The 13577-nt window shown below is 52.4% G+C and overlaps 1 protein-coding gene across 1 annotated transcript; it reads left to right on the top strand.

The window, feature by feature from the left end:
* Positions 1–454: 454 nt before the first annotated feature.
* Positions 455–13328, top strand: CDC25A (cell division cycle 25A). The gene is made up of 16 exons (XM_063165173.1): positions 455–671; positions 2352–2431; positions 4704–4758; positions 5122–5154; positions 5286–5322; positions 5693–5794; positions 6516–6614; positions 7230–7364; positions 8035–8109; positions 8750–8899; positions 9161–9253; positions 9707–9769; positions 9877–9975; positions 10735–10865; positions 11172–11283; positions 12599–13328. Exons 1-16 carry the CDS (start codon positions 520–522, stop codon positions 12737–12739), a joined length of 1557 nt encoding a protein of 518 aa, XP_063021243.1. The 5' UTR covers positions 455–519; the 3' UTR covers positions 12740–13328.
* The last annotated feature ends 249 nt before the right edge of the window (positions 13329–13577 follow it).

The raw sequence follows: 13577 nt of genomic DNA, 5'->3' as shown, positions 1-13577 counted from the left end.
TCAGCGAGGTGGTGTTATCTGCTGAATTTGTGCCTTTTTTCGTTCATGTTCCCCATTTTCCCCTCGCGCCCAGGCTAAAGGGAGACGGCCGGAAACATGGCGGAAAATACGCGCCTCTGTGAGGCGGGAACTACATTCCCCAGCATGCAACGCAGAGAGCGATAACGCGGCGCGCCTGCTAGGGACACTGGGAAATGTAGTCCTCCCCCCGCACTGGCGCGCATTCCCGCCCCCCCGCTTCCTCGCGTCCCTATTGGTCCAGAGAGACGCCAAGCAACCGCCGTGGGCGGGGCCTGGCCGCGGCGCCGCCGTTCCTACTGGCCGGGGCGCGCGCGGTGGGAGGGGAGGTTTGAAAAAAAACAACCCGCCCCCCGCGGGGCTCCGCGCGCTGATTGGCTGAGCCGCGGTTTGGCGCCAGCTTCGGAGCGGGCGACGGGTACTGGTTGGGGTCAAAACGCTGCGGCGGCCGCGCTGTCGGCAGGGACGGGACGGCTGCGCTGGATTCCCGGTCCCCCTCCGATGGATCCCACCCCGAGCGTTTCCCACCGCCGCCGCCTCCTGCTTCTCTCGCCGGCGTCCCCCGCCTCGCCCGCCGTGGTCAAGGCGCTCTTTCAGGATGAGCTCTCGCCTGTCTCGGACCTCCGCCTCACTATGGAGCAGCTGGGGCGCGGGTGAGTCGGGGCCCGGGCATTCTCCTCTTTCTCGCCGGTGTCCTGATCCCCCCAAAAAGTGAGATTTGGAGGCTTTACCGCCCGCTTCTTCCTCCTGCTCCAAAAGAGCTTCTTTCTCCTTTCCGCCATCCCCCCGAGCCCTCCCGGGCACTTTGTCTCCTGTCCAGAGCGTTTTGTTCCCCCTGCCGGACCCGAAGCGAGGCCTAGGGAGGCTCCCCCATATGTGAAACCCCCAGGGCCGCCTGGAGTCGTTTTCCTGCCGTCCCATCCACCCCCGTAATTCCCTCCCGCGCAGCGAAGCCTTTTGGAATTCCCGCCCGCCCCTCAAAAAAAAAAAAAAAAAAACAACCAAAAAAAAAAACCACCCAAACTCCCCTGGGATGTCTCCATGCCCCTGTGAAGCCCCAAAGCCCCAGTTTACCACCCCCTTCCCCAGGCCCTCCGGAATGTCTCTGCTCCCTCCTCGGCCCTGCCTGCCCTCAGGAGAGCTCTCATTTCCTTCCCTGTCCCCCCCATTCCCCAAGGAAGGCCTCGGGGTGCTCCTCTGCCCTCACCCCCCAAAAACCCCAGCGAGGCCTCGTGGGTCCCTCCTTCTCCTTTCCCCCAGCCCCAGGGGAGGCCTCGGGGCTCTCTCGGTGCCCTTCTCCCCCCCGGCAGTGAAGCACTGGGGGCTCATGCTGCTGCTCTCCCTCCAGCCCAGGCCTGCAGCACCCCTTCTCCCAGCCCTTCCCCCAAAAACGGCGCCTCCCGGAGCTGTTTCTTCTCCCCACGGCCACCCACGAGGCCTCAGTTGTACCCCTCCCTCCATGTGTCCCTTGGTGTCCGCCGTCCCTTTGCTGGTGCTTCCCTCTGTTCTCTCCTCATGCCGCATGGATCCCCGCTCTGGGACACCTTTCCCCTGCCTCCTGAGCCCTTCCCTCTGTCCCACGAACCCCTTTGTGTCCCCCCCGTGTCCCCCTGACTGCCCTGTCCATCCCAGCCCCGTTCCTGCTCTCTGCTCGGTGGCCCAGGTGCCGCAGCCTGTGCTGGCAGCTGCTCCCGTTCCCCAAACTGCAGCCACAGCTGCTCCATTTTGCTGCTCTCTGAACTCCTCTAATCCCATTATTCCCACAGCTCCTCCCTTGTGGGGCTCCTGTTTTGTCCTGGCCCACTCAGATCTCAATGACCCTCCTGGGTTTTATTTGTTGATTTTCTGTCATTCTCATTTCTGCCACCACCTGCTTTATGGTCCTTCCTTCCTTCAGATTCCCGGGATTCCTGCAGACCATGGGCAGTGCCCCCCTTGGAAGTTATTCAGCCCTTTGAATTTGGAGCCCTGGCTACTTTTTTTTTTCTTTTTTTTTTTTTTTTTTTAATTAACCACTTGCTGGAGCCTCACTCAAGTAGCTTTTCCCTTATATATGTGGCGCTCCATATTATTCTATTCTCTCTCAGCACTGAGGTTTAGCAGAAAAAACAAAATTTGGGAGGTAACCATCTAGCAAAATGGGTTTGAATTAGAACTTCGGCAATTTTCTCGATGCAAAACTTGAATTAAAGGGGTGGCTGCCAAAGAGGATTGCAGTTCCAGGAAGGATAACTGGGCTCTGGGAGGAATCCAGGTGATGCCCACCTGTGCTGTACCTAGCTGCAGTGTTGTGTTTCTTGCTTTTAAAGCAAATCCCAAACTTTCCTTTCCAGGCAGCATGAAAACCTGGACCAAGACATGGGAACCAAAACTGGATTGCACAGATCAGCCTCTTCAGAGTCCACAGACTCAGGTGGGGCTGCCTCAATTAACAAACATTGATTAGGAATTGGAAAACAATGCACTTCTATGTGGCACCTGGGGTTTGGAGAGAGAACTGGCCCTTGGAAGGAGGGAGGCAGGTGGAAAATCCCCAGGAAACCTCTGCAGCTCAGGGCTTGGGCTGTGGATATAGATATATATAATTTATTTTAAATTTTTTTTTTTGCTATAATTGTCCTGGAGACTGCGAGCAGTAGGGAGGGAAAACAAGTCCTCCTTTTTTCTCTCTTGAAACCCAAACTGTGCCAGTGAGTGGCTCTGTCCTGTGTTCTCCTGTCACCCAGAGCTGGCTGATGATCTGAAACCCCTCAGTTCTGCTACTTCCTGGGAGGATTTCCTGTTTTTCACTCGAGTCGTTCTGTCTGTGAAAATGAAATAAGCTCTCACCCCATAACTTGTAGATTCCCTCTGGTGCTTCATTGCTCCAGCTGAGGGAAATCACTGTTTCCACCTGGATTTATGCCCCATTTTGAGGACACTTTCAGCCTAAAAAAGAACTTTGTGAAGTGCTAAAGCACAAGTACAGCTCACAGACCATGGAGCAGGACAGAGCAACCAGCCTTGCCAAATCCTCACTTTCTGTGGCTCCTCGGGAGTCCGTGCTGGAGTGACTCTGGATGTGTCTGAAATGCTCTGGGGCTGTAAAGCTGGGCTTGCTTTGTGCTTCTGAAGTGCTTCCTGTTAATCCCAGGACATTCAGATCTTTTGACTGCTTATTTTTGGGAATGAGCCCCAAATTTCTTTGCAGGTATAACTAAAAACATGGCTTTTAAAAAAACCCTAAAGGACTGAATTGTTTATTAAGGTGTGTGTGAGAGAATAAACAGAGTACTGAGTGCCAGCACTGTGTTCCATGTGACAGCCCAGGCAGGGCTTGGGGGCTTTTTTAAATTCTCAAGCACTGGCACTTGATGATCCACGGCCAAACCCATGGTGAGGAGTGGCTGTAACTCTTTTTTATTCTGCACTGAGGTCAGTGCAGGTGGCACTTTGCACATGAATTTCCTGGGTCTTTCTGTGGAAATGTGTAGCAGTGTGTGATAGTTCCTGGGTATGGATCAGTGGGAAATCTGTGATATCCCTGGGTGTGGCTTAGTGGGAAATCTGTGATATCCCTGGGTATGGATCAGTGGGAAATCTGTGATATCCCTGGGTATGGATGAGTGGGAAATCTGTGATATCCCTGGCTATAAATGAGTGGGAAATCTGTGATATCCCTGGGTATGGATCAGTGGGAAATCTGTGATATCCCTGGCTATAAATGAGTGGGAAATCTGTGATATCCCTGGGTCTGGATCAGTGGGAAATCTGTGATATCCCTGGGTATGGATCAGTGGGAAATCTGTGGTATCCCTGGCTATAAATGAGTGGGAAATCTGTGATATCCCTGGCTATAAATGAGTGGGAAATCTGTGATATCCCTGGCTATAAATGAGTGGGAAATCTGTGATATCCCTGGCTATAAATGAGTGGGAAATCTGTGATATCCCTGGCTATAAATGAGTGGGAAATCTGTGATATCCCTGGCTATAAATGAGTGGGAAATCTGTGATATCCCTGGCTATAAATGAGTGGGAAATCTGTGATATCCCTGGCTATAAATGAGTGGGAAATCTGTGATATCCCTGGCTATAAATGAGTGGGAAATCTGTGATATCCCTGGCTATAAATGAGTGGGAAATCTGTGATATCCCTGGCTATAAATGAGTGGGAAATCTGTGGTATCCCTGGCTATAAATGAGTGGGAAATCTGTGGTATCCCTGGCTATAAATGAGTGGGAAATCTGTGGTATCCCTGGCTATAAATGAGTGGGAAATCTGTGGTATCCCTGGCTATAAATGAGTGGGAAATCTGTGATATCCCTGGCTATAAATGAGTGGGAAATCTGTGATATCCCTGGCTATAAATGGGTGGGAAATCTGTGATATCCCTGGCTATAAATGAGTGGGAAATCTGTGATATCCCTGGCTATAAATGAGTGGGAAATCTGTGATATCCCTGGCTATAAATGAGTGGGAAATCTGTGATATCCCTGGCTATAAATGAGTGGGAAATCTGTGATATCCCTGGCTATAAATGAGTGGGAAATCTGTGATATCCCTGGCTATAAATGAGTGGGAAATCTGTGATATCCCTGGCTATAAATGAGTGGGCAATCTGTGATATCCCTGGCTATAAATGAGTGGGAAATGTGTGATATCCCTGGGTATAAATGAGTGGGCAATCTGTGTCTCCTGTGCAGGATTGGCTTTGGATTCTCCTGGCCCTGCGAGCTCCCACGACGCCGTGGAGGACACGTGAGTGCCCCTGTGTGAAACCTGGCGTGGTTAACCCACCAACCCGGGCTGGTGAGGCCTGGGCAGGGCTTTCCTCTGCTGGCACAGTGCCCTGGGGCTCCCCTGCTGCCCCTCTCCCTGTGCTCCCGAGCTGGAATGCTGGGCTCGGCCCTGCCCAGGGCACTGCAGTGCTGCCTCTCAGCTGGCTGTTGTGCCAGCCACATGGCACTGGCACCCACCTGCAGCCTGGGGCTGCACCAAGGGCTGGCTGAATTGCACCTTTTAACATTTGGTTTAAGTCTGTGCCTTTAGAACCACAGAAACATTTAATTTGGGAAAGACCTCGAAGATCTTCAAGTCCAACCTGTGATCTTTTGCTTTTAGGTTTGAGAAAGCAATCAAAGCCAGCAGGCTGAAGTAAGTATAATTCTATTTTAAATTCTTCCTCGGTGTCTCTTTTAGATTATGGAACTGGGGGGTGATTTCTATTCATGTCCCTGCCTTTTAAAGCAAAATGTTGAAATAATTTTGGTTCTTTTTTGTTGTAGCCTTCGAATACCTTTCAGAAGAATCCATTCCCTGCCAGTAAGTGAGAGTGGGATTGATGTTTTATACATGTTAAAGGGTTTAACATGGTTTTGGTTGAATGCATTTAGTTGAATACTTGTTAATTTTCTGGCTTCAACACCAGCTGCTGGGGTGCTTAATGTCAGAACTGCAGTTTGTAAATTCCCAATCTCACTTAATTTAGTGTGAAATTTCTGTGGTGTGGCTCCATCTCTGCTGCACTGAAGCGTTTTGGTCCCTGTACCAAGATGTCAGCAGAGGATTCCTGCACAGGGTGGGCAAAATCTGTATTCAGAGGCTTTCCAGCCTTTGTTAACCCCTTTAGTGCTTGAAATGTGCTTGTGCAAGGACTGCTGCACAGTCCTGAGCTGTCCCTTCTGTGTTGTAGCAAAGCCTGCTGGGCTCCAGCCCTGCTCTGAAGAGAAACCACTCTGACTCTCTGGACACTGATGCTTTCCAGCCTTTGGATCAGGATGAAAATAAGGAAAATGTGAGTGCTGTTTCCTGATGCCTGTGGGAGGGGAGGGACAGCTGGATTAGCACATCCCTGCCCAGGGAATGTGATGGGAAAGGATTCAGGTGCCTGCCAGGCTGTTCTTCAGGCACAGCCACCTTTAGCTCAGCTTTTCTGAAGGGAACTTGCAGCCCTGATCAGAGCTGTTGGCAGGTTAATGAAAATGGGGAAGGCTTTGCCCAGTTCTGCATTGGTGCTGCTGACCCTGGCTCCTTTCTGGCTGTGGCAGAGGAAAATCTGTTCCCCTGCTTGCTCTGGGCAGGAGCTGCCTCCAGGAGGGGTCTGGGGAGGTCACCCCTGGCTGTCCCACTGCTGCCATGGGGAGCCCTGGTTCCTCTGGGGTTCAGTGTCCTGGGCCTGCCCTGGCTGCTGGGAATCCTGTGGGCAATGAGGTGTCAGTGCTTGGTGCCTCCAAGAATGATTTATTTATTCTGCAGAGAACTGGCTGACAGGAATAGAGAAGCCCTGAAGCCTGTAGGTGATGCCAAGAGCATAAATGCTGGATTGTGTTAGGTGAAGCACTGCTGTAACAACTTTAATTTGAAAACATTCACCTTCAGACTATTCTGTTGGCAGCAGGGAGCTTAAATCCAAAATGTCAGGCAGTTTAACAAAATGGAAAAGATAAAAGGATCCAAGCAGCTGAGCACAGTTTGTAATTTTGGTAAAATGATCCTTTTGCTGTTTTTTATTTCAGGAATCATTTGAGTTCAAGAAGCCAACCAAACCAGCTTCTCGTGGCTTCCGTGATGGGAGGGGTGTTCCTGCAGCAAGGCAAAATTCATCTCCAGCCCAGGTACTTGGTTCTTCTCAACTAATTCTCACCTAATTCTCTGCCATCAAAATAACCAAATCAGGGTTCTGAAGTGGTGATGTCAGATAAATAAGTTTTTTGCCTGCCAGATAAGATAATTCTTCTCACCTTTGGCTCATGAGAAATTTGAAACATTGTTCTGGGAAAGATGAGTCAGGACAGAGCTGGGGTTCTGCTCAGTAAGTGAAGGGAGCCTGGACATTGGTTTGGAATGACATGATCAGTAAAGCTGATACTGAATGTTCAGGCAGATGCATTTGGAACAACAAACCAAACTCTGTAAATGCAGCTGGGTTTTGTGTCCAGATGTGACATCCAGGGAGAAAATTTACCTTGTTCATACCCTGTTGTTTAAAAAAAAGCAACTGAAAAACCACTGTACAGAGCCAGAGCTGGGGGGCCAAGCCTTGTCTCAGCTGCCTGGATCCAGCAGCCCTTCCAGAATCCTGCTGATCCCTGCCTGTGCTGCAGCTCAGGGCTGGGGATGATGACCACGGTGTTCCTGGAGTGCAGGGAGCCCTGGTGGCCCCTCCTTGGCTGCAGCATCCTGCAGGGAGCAGAGGGAATGCTGTTAAAACTCCTTCTGTCTCCCCTCAGCTGCCCGTGGGGGAAACAGCCTCTGGGGAACAGGAGAGCTCCAGGGCAGCCTTCCTGCAGCAGCATTCCCTGCCCTCCTCGGAGAGTGAGGATGATGATGGCTTCATGGAGCTGCTGGATGACCAGGACTTGAAGGTGTGTGCAGAGGGGATGGGGTGGAGATCCCCAGATCAGCTCTGCCTGATGTGTCTGGTGTGCTGTGGCTGCAGTCAGGGTGCTCAGACTGAGTTTTTGGCAATCACAGAGGCCCAGACTGCTCTGGGTTGGAAGGGACCTTAAAGCTTATCCAGCTCCAGTCCCCTTCACACGGGCAGGGACATGTCCCACAAGGAGATTAATTAGTTCTCATCATCTTTTCTAACTCACACTGGGGTGCCTTTATCTTATAACTGCTCTTTCCCAGTGCAGCCAGTGGGATTTGCTTGGGCTCTGAACAAGTGAATTATTTTTAGTTTGAGGACTGAGGGAATCAGTTGGCATTTTTCTTTAGAAACTTGCTGAAAAAGTCAGAGGTGGTGATTGCTTTGAGCCACTTAGATACAATACTGTAAACCCAAGGGAGTTTGAAATGCTGAAAGCCCTGGAGGCTCATCTTTGTTAATCAGTCAGTGAATTGATAAACTCACCTTGTCCAACACGTTTCTGCCCAGTTCCATTATTTCCTGAAGAATTGCACTGGGGATGGAGTTAAATCCCTGCAGCTGCTCTGGAGCTGGCTCCAGCTGGGCTGTGCAGCTGGGGCAGGCAGGAGCTGTACCTGCAGTGTGTCTGTGGTGGGGATGAGCAGGATTTCCCTCTCTTGCAGAACGATGAGGAGATGCCCTCAGATGTGTCCAGCCTCTGGACAGCGCCGCTGGTCATGAGGAGAGCAGACAGCAGGGTGAGTGTGCCACAAGGGACAGGGACTGTCACCCCCTGTCCCCTGCATCCCTGAGAGCAGACAGCAGGGTGAGTGTTCCACAAGGGACAGGGACTGTCACCCCCTGTGCCCTGCATCCCTGAGAGCAGAACAAGCCCTGGCATAACCCCCTGCACAATTCCCTTGGGGCTGTTCACCTGGCAGACTCTGGCAGTGTGGAACAATTGGTGTTTATAGGAATAGAATTTCTTCTTGCACTTCATAAATGTGAGAAGATCTTGACTTCCCTTATCAGAATCTTGGCATATGTGGAATCCACTCTGCAGGGACTCACCTGGAATGCTGTAACCTGATGCTTTGATAACAGACTGGGAAAGGAGCTCCAGCAGAAAGCTCTTTAATCTGCTGATAAATTGGCTGCTAATTGATGTGTAGAGCATTTTGCTGGCTCTTTATCTTGCTTATGCTGCCCCAAGCTCCCCCAGTAACAAGTGTTACTGGAAATGCAAAGCCTGGATAATTCAGATTAACAGCCCCCTGTTGCTCTGCAGTGGTGGTGCCTTAAATGAGGCCAAGATTGGAATAATCTGAAAGCCTGAGTTGTGTTTATTTTCTTTTATAAACCTTTGCTGGACAACTCACCTCCTCTCCTCCCTCGCAGGCCAAGCGGTGCCGGCTGTTTGGCTCTTCATCCATGTCAAGCATTGCAGGAAGAACCACCCAGAAGAGGATGGAGAGGTCCCAGGAGGAGAATTCCCCAGGGAAAAGCAAGAAGAGGAAAAGCCTGCCAGGAACTTCTGAGGACTCCACGGTTGGTGGCTCAGCATCCAGTTTGTGACACAGAATTGAGGAGGGGACATGCAGAGCTGGGGTCTGGTTTGTGAAGGTTGGTGGGAGCTTTTCCAGGTGGATTTTGGGGCAGCAATTCCACCGTGCTGAGCCTGAGCTCTGCCCCGAGCAGGGAAGCTGAGGGGGCAGTTCAGGGCTTGGCAGTGCACTCCAAGCTGTCAGCTGTGGGAAGCAGGGAACGGGATGTGTGTGTCCTCAAGCATCTCTGACCTGTGTCCTGCAGAGCCTGAAGCTGGTGAGGACCCAGCCCTCCACAGCAGAGATTGAGAGCATTTTGGACAGTGACCAGAGGGACCTTATTGGAGACTTCTCCAAGGTAATTCCAGAGATTCCATGGCCAAGTGTTTGAATGGAGTGTTTTAAGGGCCTCTCTTGGTGGGGATGTCTCAAACCAGCCCAGAAAAACACTTCCCTTTAGAGAGGCTCTTCTGTTCCCTCATAAACCTGCCTTGCTTCTTTGGACTTGGTCTTGGAGGTCTTTTCCAACCTTAACAATTCCTTGGTATTCAAACAAGCAGGAGAGGCTGTTGGTGAGAAGGGGGTGGCCCAGGCTGGACACAAACTGATCCATTTGTGGTTAAAGCCCTATGAAATCCTCTAGTGTAGGAGCCAAAACCGAAATTCTGTGCCTGATTTTAGCATTCTTAGGAGCTTAAACTCCTGCAGAGGTTCTGGCCAGCAGAGTGTCTGTCAGAGAGTGAACTGCTGGATGCTGTTCTGTCACCCATGTGACTCACAGCTGGAATTTTCTCAATCCTGTCTCTTCCAGAGTTATTTATTTGACACTGTCGATGGGAAACATCAAGATTTAAAATACATCGACTCCGAAATGGTGAGTGCTCCAAGGGAGCCAGAAAACCTCTTTAGTGGGGGCTGGGGAACAACACAAAAATAACTTGAAACAACTGAATTCTGGTTTTTTGTGGTCTTTTTTCTCAGATTGTGTCTGTGCTGACTGGGAAGTTTGAGAGCTTCATCAAGCAGTGTGTGATAATTGACTGTAGATACCCCTATGAGTATGAAGGGGGGCACATTAAGGTATGTTGGCCCCATAAGAGCAGGGCAGGTGAAGCTGCAGCCTGGGGTCACTGGGATCCCTGTGGGGCTGATTTTTATCCAAGGCCCTGTGGATATGTTATTCCTGAGGGGCCCCTCTGGGATCCTGTCATGCTCCCCCACTGCCTGGGTTTGGACCCTGAGCCCACAAAGGGGCTGTTCCCTCACAAGAGGGGACATTCTGCTCTCTGTAAGCAGAGGAGGGGCCTGTGGCCCTCAGGGTGACAGAGGTTCCTGAGGAGGATGTGACACTCAGTGTCCAGCATCCTCATATCTCAGGAGGCTAAAATTGGAGTGCTAAACTTCATTTCAATGACAGACTTCAAAGGAAAAATGGCTGTGTAAAACAGAGCCAGGAACAGGTCACCCAGACTCCTTGTGGTGTTTGAGCTCCTCTCAGGGCCTGGAGGGGCTCCAGCAGAGCTGCAGAGGGACTGGGGACAAGGCACGGAGGGACAGGACACAGGGAATGGCTCCCACTGCCAGAGGGCAGGGATGGATGGGAGATTGGGAAGGAATTCCTGGCTGAGGAATCACACAGAGCCAGTTCCAGACTGTCCATGGTGTCCTGGTGGGGTTTGGAGCTGTGCTGGGAGAAGGTTCCAGATTGTCCATGGTGCCCTGGTGGGGTTTGGAGCTGTGCTGGGAGAAGGTTCCAGAGCTGCTCCAGCAAGCCCCGATGAGGCATTGGCCCCCAAGGGAGTGTTCCCCTGCACTCAGTGCTTGCACTGTGCCCTGCAGGGTGCCATAAACCTGCACATGGAGGAGGAGGTGCAGAATTTCCTGCTGAAGAAGCCCATCCAGCCGTCGGAGGACAAGCGCGTCATCGTGGTGTTCCACTGCGAGTTCTCCTCGGAGCGGGGCCCGCGCATGTGAGCTCCTCTCCCTGGGCAGGGCTCCCACTGCACTGGGAGCACTGGGAGGGGCTGGGCTGGCTCCACTTGCTGGGCACGGCGTGGTTGGCACCTCTGGCAGGGGCTGGCACAGCCTGAGGGGTGAGGAGCTGTGCTGGGTCTGGGCTGGAGCACTGCAGTGTTCAGAGGGGAAAGGAAAAGCCTCTGAGCTGTGGGGCTGCTCAGGCTCTCCCTGATGGGCAGCTCCTCCTTCGAGGGTTTGGGATGCAGCTTTGGGAGTTCCTGGGTCAATGTGGGATTTAACACGGGGTTTTCCCCCTGCAGGTGCCGGTTTGTGAGGGAACAGGACAGGCTGAGCAATGAGTACCCCAACCTGCACTACCCAGAGCTCTATGTGCTCAAGGGGGGCTACAAGGATTTCTTCTCGAGGTGCCAGGTGGGTAATGTGGATTTCTCATCCCTGGCAGTGTCCAAGGCCAGGTGGGAAGGGGCTTGGAGCAGGCTGGGGACAGTGGAAGGTGTCCCTGCCCATGGCACAGTGTGGAACAAAATCTTTTAAGTCCTCCAAACCAAGCCTTTCTATGGTCTCTATCACACACAGATAGATAATATTAATTTCTTCCTACTCAAACTTCTCCTTGGGGCAGAGTGGTTTGGTTGGGGGGCTTTTCTCCTCTCTCTCTTTCATTGGGCTGGTCCCAGAGCAGCTCAGCCTGTTTCATGTCTTGGAGCTGTCTTCCTGCCATAGCTGAAGGGCTTTTCCACTTGTCTCAAGTAAAATAGAAGTGGTTTCTGCTCCTTTAGAACAAACTGTCACTCAGAGAAAGGATTTCAGCCTGCTCAGAGCAGGGGAGAAGACAAGACTTGACAGTAATTGCTGGATAATAAATGGAAACCTGAGATCTTGTACAGTCCTAAATCAGCAAAATTGAAAACCTGAGTTTGGAGTTTGCAGCCTCTAATTGAGACAAGGAAACTAAAACCCACCCCCCAGCTCTTCCCAGCACTTCGGGGCTGGGATTTCTCCTGTCCTTGGCTCCTGCAGCATTTCCGTGGTCCCAGCACTCCTGGGCTCTGTCCTGGTGCTGTGACACAAACAGGCCTCAGCTCCTCATCCCTGGGAGGTGGGAGATGCCTGGCCTGTCCATGGGGCTGTTGGCTCCTTCCCTGAGGGATGTTGGCTCTCCCAGCCCTGCAGCTGATGGCAGCCAGTGCTGCCTGGGTTTTGTCTCCCCCTGAGATCTGCTGGGCTGAGGGACCCCCGGGGTTTGGGGTGTCCCCGTGGCCTTGTTGGGGCTGTCCTGAGGAGAGGGCACCGAGGCCTCAAGGTGGCAGCACGGGACAGCCAAGGGCAGCTCGGTGGGAGCCGGGAGCTGGCCCGAGGCACACGGATCGTGGAATGCTGGGGCTGGAGGGGACCCGCAGTGATCACTGTTCCCTAAATGCACGACCTTGCCGTGATCAGCCACCCTGCTCTGACCATCTGAGCAGGAACATCCTCCCAGTCTGTGCCTTGCAAGGTGAACTCTCAACCAGCTCAGCCCGTGTGTTCTGTGCCAGGAAATTTGGGATGAGAGCCCTGTACACAAAGCCCTTGTTTTGGTGGCTGTAACCTGAATCTCCCTGGGCTCTGTGTGTCTGCCATGCAGCTCCTGCCTGGAAGGGGGGTCTGTCCCTGTTTGCTCCTGGTGCTGGGATCAGGGATCAGCACCCTGGTGCCACTGAGGTGACCCCAGCTCCTGTTTCCCCAGAGCTTCTGCGAGCCCCAGAGCTACCGCCCGATGCACCACAAGGACTTCAAGGAGGACCTGAAGAGGTTCCGCACCAAGAGCCGGACCTGGGCCGGGGAGAAGAGCAAGAGGGAGATGTACAGTCGGCTCAAGAAGCTCTGAGGGCTGCAGGGACCTGCAAGGACTGCCCAGCCTGGGGGCTGCAGTGGGACAGCCACGTGTTCCTGTGCTCCCACCCCCTGGGCTGTCTCCTCCCTGGGATCACCTGGACCTCGGCCCCGCGAGCCGGATTCCGGCTGGGAGCTGCCTTGGGATTCTTTTGGTTACGTTGCTTCGTGAAAATGTTGTGGCTTCTTGTGTTGTGTGACACCCCCAGATCGCCCAGGAAGGGTGGGGACAGCTTCGTGGGGCTGGGCTCGGTGTCAGCACTGCCAGGGAATTGTAGTGCCTGTTAATTTTTTAAATGCTTAATTTTATTTAAATACAGTCAAATGAAGCCAATACCGCTGCGGTTGGATCATCTGGATTGTACTTAAACCTTGTTTCTGCTCCAGGGCGACCTGCTGGGGGGGAGTGGGGGGTTATTGTTTTTCTCAATGCAAGTTTTGGTTCTGTGTAGCATTGTGGGAAGGAAAATGGGAACTATCCCACGATGGCTCAGGATTCCCACCCGGGCCAGCGCTGCAGGAAGCCCTGGGAGCCCATCTGAGGGAAACTGCTTATTGTTCATAAACATCACGTTCACCTCGTTCGCTCCAGGCTGTTTCATTTCATGGGCTGTCTGTGGTGCTTCTGGAGGAGTTGGTGTTTTGGTGGAGGGAGAAGTTTTGGGAGCTGAAGGGGTCCAGCAGTTGGGTGATCCCAGGCCTCTGTTGGGTGATCCCAGGATTCTCAGTGGTGTCGCTGCTGCCTCTGAGCCTGTGAGTTGTTGTTCTTATCCTGAAACGCTGCCAGAGCAGATCCTGGCTGTGAGGGATCCCAGAAGCTGCTCTGACTCTGA

This window comes from Melospiza melodia, chromosome 1 (genome assembly GCF_035770615.1).
Source record: "Melospiza melodia melodia isolate bMelMel2 chromosome 1, bMelMel2.pri, whole genome shotgun sequence".
Lineage (NCBI taxonomy): Eukaryota > Metazoa > Chordata > Aves > Passeriformes > Passerellidae > Melospiza > Melospiza melodia.
This window is presented reverse-complemented; position numbering and strand designations above follow the sequence as displayed.